This window comes from Lactuca virosa, chromosome 8 (genome assembly GCF_052849685.1).
Source record: "Lactuca virosa cultivar CGN04683 chromosome 8, Lactuca_virosa_CGN04683_v6, whole genome shotgun sequence".
NCBI lineage: Eukaryota > Viridiplantae > Streptophyta > Magnoliopsida > Asterales > Asteraceae > Lactuca > Lactuca virosa.
In genome coordinates, this window is record NC_136433.1 from 89,985,546 (window position 1) to 89,991,236 (window position 5,691).

General features: G+C 33.7%; 1 protein-coding gene and 1 pseudogene across 1 annotated transcript; one reads left to right on the forward strand and one right to left on the reverse strand.

Moving 5' to 3' along the window:
• The first annotated feature begins 315 nt into the window (after positions 1-315).
• Positions 316-3,258, forward strand: LOC145134406 (putative serine/threonine-protein kinase PBL3). The gene is made up of 7 exons (XM_079069253.1): positions 316-434; positions 505-921; positions 1,358-1,695; positions 1,774-1,909; positions 1,997-2,133; positions 2,230-2,353; positions 2,526-3,258. The coding sequence occupies exons 2-7, from the start codon at positions 858-860 to the stop codon at positions 2,981-2,983; spliced, it is 1,257 nt and encodes a 418-aa protein (XP_078925379.1). The 5' UTR covers positions 316-434; positions 505-857; the 3' UTR covers positions 2,984-3,258.
• A 253-nt stretch (positions 3,259-3,511) lies between these two features.
• LOC145130613 (putative serine/threonine-protein kinase PBL8 pseudogene) lies at positions 3,512-4,204 on the reverse strand (annotated as a pseudogene).
• Positions 4,205-5,691: the final 1,487 nt, after the last annotated feature.

The following is a 5,691-nucleotide window of genomic DNA, read 5'->3' on the forward strand; positions in this document are numbered from 1 at the left end:
CCCATTTTTCCGCAACTAAAGCCACCCTTAATATCCTCAAAGATTTTCTTAATGGTGTTGGTTTCCGAAAGAAAAAAAAGTGCAAGGCAAGGTCATCCCTCATTGAAAAGGAAGCAAGTTACAACTTTAAACATATGTCCAAACATCCCTCATTGGAAAGGAAGCAAGTTACAACTTTAAACATGTGTCCAAACATAACTTTTTATATTTTTACAAATAAAATGGGTATCATGTTTTAATGACAACAAACAAAATATACGTTAACATCACATAAATCTAAACCATAAGGTCTCAACAAACCCAAAAACAAGAATCCAAACAACATTAGCGATTAATAATCAATGATAGCAACACGCCAATAACGCGTCTCTATAGTCTAATATGCCCAAACTTGGATGAAATAGTCATGATCCAACCAACAGTAGGGGTGAAATGTAAGTTTCAAACTTTTCAAGGGGCCTAAGTTAAACATTTTTGATATTTTACATTTGTCCTTTTCCATAGAAAAAGAAAAATCTTTGCTTGGAAGGACATGTTTGAACTGAAAGCGACATGGAACGAAGTGGCGAACACCTTCTCTCTGGCCTCTGTGCAGCCCATATGTTGATATTAATGACGATTTCATAAGACAGCAAAGCGTCCAAGGAGTGGTGGATGGGTTATGGGGGACTGCAAGTCAACATGAACGTATTCGCTTTGAGTCATCTTCAATCTTTTACACAAGGATCCTTCTTCCTCCTTTCCTACCAGCCGCCATATTAGCAAACGTGAAACAAAACCCTTCTTTCTTTTTGAATCCTCCCCCGATTTAAGTTCGTAAACCGGGGAATTGGGTAATTGATTTTTGCTCGGTTCAAATGGGTAATTGCTTGAATTCTTCTTCAGCTCAAGTAGATACCACTCTCAGCTCCCATGCTTCGGGTAATTTCATCAATGAATTATACGCTATTTGATAGATCGTTGCTTGTTTTTCATGAATCGTTTCTTAATTTGCATAATTGCTACTCCATAACAAAGCATCGCGAGTGCAGTGATTGAGATCATTTTTGAATTGGGAATTTGGGATATAATTAGTTCAAACTACGAACAAATTTTCTCCTAAAATTCGAGATCCAGTAAATTAATTCATATTTTCACTGGGTTTTTATCTTCTCGAGCCTATGATTTCGTTTATGAATTGAAGATTTCTGTTGCCTAGTTTTTAACCAATAGCTCCCCTTTTTCTTTCGCTTTGAAGAACATATAATAACACTTGTTTTTCCATCCATATCAATACAATTGCTCATTTCTGCAAATCATAGCGTTCCTTTTGCCATTTCCACATGAACAACGGTTAACTTGACGTCCTTATCCTCAGGAACCTCAAAAAATGTGAGTAAAAGTTCGTACTCTGGTCCTTCAAGCCTGACCATTTCATCTTACAGTGAGATGAGCAGTGCCTCAAGTCTTCAAACCCCAAGATCCGAAGGTGAAATTCTATTATCACCAAGTGTAAAACCCTTCTCATTCATCGAATTAAAGAACGCCACTAGAAACTTCCGCCCAGACAGTGTTCTTGGTGAAGGAGGATTCGGTTGTGTTTTCAAAGGCTGGATCGATGAATTCACACTTACTGCTTCAAAACCCGGATCTGGAATGATCATTGCTGTCAAAAAGCTTAAACCAGAGGGTTTTCAAGGACATAAGGAGTGGCTTGTATGTTTCTGTTTTTATGCGCTTTTCTTCTTGCCTTCTTGATTTCTTTTCTTAAAGTTTATGATTTGATTTTTGCAGACAGAAGTGAAGTATCTAGGGCAATTACGTCATCCAAATTTGGTTAAACTTGTTGGGTATTGCTCAGAGGGCGATAGTAGGCTCTTGGTTTATGAATTCATGCCTAAAGGAAGCTTGGAGAATCATCTTTTTAGACGTATGTTTTACCATTTTGATTAACTTTTGCAATTCTATTTTCACTCAGTGGTTTGAGGTTTAATTTAACCTTTTTTGAAATTTACAGGAGGCCCTCAACCACTTCCATGGGCAACAAGGCTCAAAGTGGCAATAGGGGCTGCAAGAGGCCTTGCTTTTCTTCATGATGCTGAAGAACAAGTTATATATCGTGATTTCAAGGCTTCTAATATCCTACTTGATGCGGTATATTAACATTAAACTGCATATATATATTATCTTCATAACTTTTTTTCAAGTTTTAAAGATTTTCACGACTCTCAAATTTCTAATATAATGCAGGAATTCAATGCAAAACTATCCGATTTTGGTTTGGCTAAAGCAGGTCCAACTGGTGATAAGACTCATGTTTCAACCCAAGTCATGGGCACTCAAGGGTATGCAGCACCAGAATACATCGCCACAGGTCTGTATTCTCAAATTACTCATTTACCCTTTTTACCATAATCAATAATGTACTTTATCTTTAGGAAAACAGATCAAGATTGTGAAGTTTACTTGGAACAATCCTTTAAGCTCTTGACATTGTTATGATATTGATATCAAAGTCATTTTTTTTTTGTTTTTTATATAAACAGGAAGATTAACGGCAAAAAGTGATGTATACAGCTTTGGGGTTGTTTTATTAGAACTATTATCTGGAAGACGTGCTCTTGATAAACAAAAGACTGGTATAGAACAAGATCTTGTTGAATGGGCAAAACCATATTTAGGGGACAAAAGAAAGTTATTTAGGATTATGGACACTAAATTGGAAGGACAATACCCTCAAAAAGCTGCTTACACTGCTGCAACTCTTGCTTCACAATGCCTTAACTTAGAGCCTAAAACAAGACCTCGAATGTCTCAAGTTTTGAGTAGTTTAGAAGAGCTACAAGCCTCAAAAGGTGCTTCAAAAGATCATCATAAAGTTGTGTCTAGTCCGGTTGGGAAATCACCAATGAGACAAGTGCCACATCATCGCCAAAGTCCACGTAATTTGACACCCTTGGCATCTCCACTGCCACATCATCGCCAAAGTTTACAAGTAAGATGATGTGAAAAGACTAAATCTTTGTTGTTTGTATGTATTGTGTATAGTATGTATTTCTTGAGGTGTTCTTTCTTTCTGTTTTTGTTTTGATTAAGTGATGTGTGGATAAATGGTGTTTATGCATTAAGTAAAATAGAAACATCTGTATATAGTTTACCAGATTAAGTATTGTATCCATTATGTGGATTAAGCAAAAAAGAAACAGTACGTCTAATTTTCATAAGAGTTGTATATTATCGTAGAGTTTACAAAGATATGATTAAATTCCTTTTTTCTCATATGGATAAAGTGTTAATTGATGTTTAAAAAACATTTGAGGTACTAGAGTAATGGAAAGAAAAAGTAAATGAGGCAAATTTGTAAAAAATTGGGACTTTATTAGGAAAGACTCATTTCTATGGCTCTATTAAGTCATTTTTTCCACATTAAGTCAAAAAACACACCCATAGCTTACCAAATGTCACCATTAAGTAAAAAAGAAACATACCCAACTCTTCCTAATCTTTGCAGCATTATATATTCTCATGAATTTTACAAAATATTATGGTATTGTTTTGTAAGTACATTTCCATTGCCGAAATTATGATTCCATCTATCCATATTTCGTTCTAGCCGATCTAAACTATGCAAAACTTGCGTCATTGTTGGACGTTTTCTTGGATCTACACTAAGGCATTGTTGAATAATGGTAGCAAACTCATTAACTTCTTCAACATCCAAATTCTTTACAATCCTTTTATCAATCACACAATGTAGTTCTTTCCTATCATTAAGATATGGTCTAGCCCAATGAGCAAGTTCTGTTAACTTTCCATTTGGATACCTTTTAACCGCTTTTAACCCTGAAAGGATCTCCAAAAGTACAACCCCTAAGCTATAAACATCCGTTTTCAGTGTCAAATGACCCGTGCCAATGTACTCGGGTGCAAAGTAGCCTTTACTTCCAAGAACCAAGGTTGAGACATGTGATTTGTCACCCTGTGGCCCGAACCTTGAGAGCCCAAAATCTGCAATCTTTGGATTGAAATCCTATAAAATAGCAATTTGGAATGAGAAGAGATTGTGAGGGATATGTAAAGAAAGTTGGAAACTGACATTATCAAGAAGAATATTGGCGGATTTAATGTCGCGATGGATGATGGGTCTGTCCATGGTGTGAAGATACTCGAGACCCCGTGCTAACCCTTTAGCTATTTTGATTCTTTTTCTCCAGTTAAGTTCCATACTGCATTCTGCTTGTCCCAAACATCAAATCTTGAAATTTTGCCTAGATTTAAAGACACTATTTAGGCTGTTTTGTTACACTGGACATGACTGAACGGTAGGGGTGTTTAAAACCGGATATCCAAAAATCTCGGATAGTAGATTTTGATATCCGAATCTGTATCCGAAATTTCGGATTTGGATTTGAATAGTGATTTGGATATCCACTTTTTTTTTGTTTTTTTTTTTGTCACTAATTAAGTATTTTCCTAAAGTGCAAAACAACATTTTTCCAAAAGCCATACGGAAATATATCTTAATCTTTTCATACATAAAGAAGTCAAACAACAAAACAATAGAGAAAAAAATAAGAACCAAGGGACTGTTTGTGGCATTATATATGAGAGGAAGAATTGATTACTTAATCTTTATACTAGTTTATAACCCGTGGAAACCACGGTCACTAAACTAAATAAATTTTTATAGTAAAAATCATACTTATTAATCAATAATTTTAAATAAATTATTAATTAAGAGATATACTAAAATTTTAAAGTTATTTATAACTTTAAATTTAACATATAATTAAAAAAAATGTTTTTATAAAAAGTTTACATTCTATTATTTAAAAACCTTATCGTCATTAATTATGATAGTGATTTGCCTAATATATATCTTCTTAGCATGTGACATAATATTAATGAGAAGTTTTATTAGAGTGACACATGTCAAAAGAATGTTAAAACTATTTTTTTATTAGTATAGAGATTCCAGCTTCGTAATGTTAACTATTATGCGTTATGCAAGATATGTATATTCCCTTTTACATAATGTAATAATGACAGCAATTAGCCTCCTATATCCAATCAAAATGTAGTTAATCATGACAAAAGTTGTAAAGTATATAATAAATTGTAAATAATTATTCGATAAATATCGCTATGCCAATAAAACTATATGTTTTTTTCTGGTTCATTTATTAAATGGCTCTCATGCACGAATGAAGATAAATGAAGTGTAGTTAATCAATTTTAACCAAAAGGCTTCTAGCTCCAGCCGTATCCGGTGTTGCCCTCCCATCTTGAGGTTGAGGGTTCAAGTCCCGTAGTGGATATAGGTGAAATAATTAAATGTAGTTTAGTATATTTGCCGTTTCAAAAAAAAATTGATCAATCGGAAATATCTGAAAATTTACAAAATGACTATATTTGCCGTTTCAAAATAATAATAAAAAAAGTTAATCAATTTTAATCAACATTCTTAAGTTTTTACTTAATAACGATAAGATCAAATGACTAATAAATAAAAATAAATGGATTTTGATTAATATTTGGTGGCCGTTTACATTATTGAATAAAAAAATTTAAAAATAAAACAAAAAGCATAATTTTGGATTTCGGATATCCGAAATATCCGAAAATTTATAAAATGATTATCCGTATCCGAATCCGAAAATACGGACATCCAAATTTCGGATAATTTCGGATTGGATATCGGATATCGGATAT

Excerpts from the sequence above, each read along its gene's own strand:
- LOC145134406 (XM_079069253.1), top strand. The coding sequence starts at position 858 with ATGGGTAATTGCTTGAATTCTTCTTCAGCTCAAGTAGATACCACTCTC. Across the intron at positions 2,134-2,229 it reads CTAATATCCTACTTGATGCG|GAATTCAATGCAAAACTATC; the intron begins GTATATTAACAT and ends AATATAATGCAG. Across the intron at positions 2,354-2,525 it reads ACCAGAATACATCGCCACAG|GAAGATTAACGGCAAAAAGT; the intron begins GTCTGTATTCTC and ends TTATATAAACAG.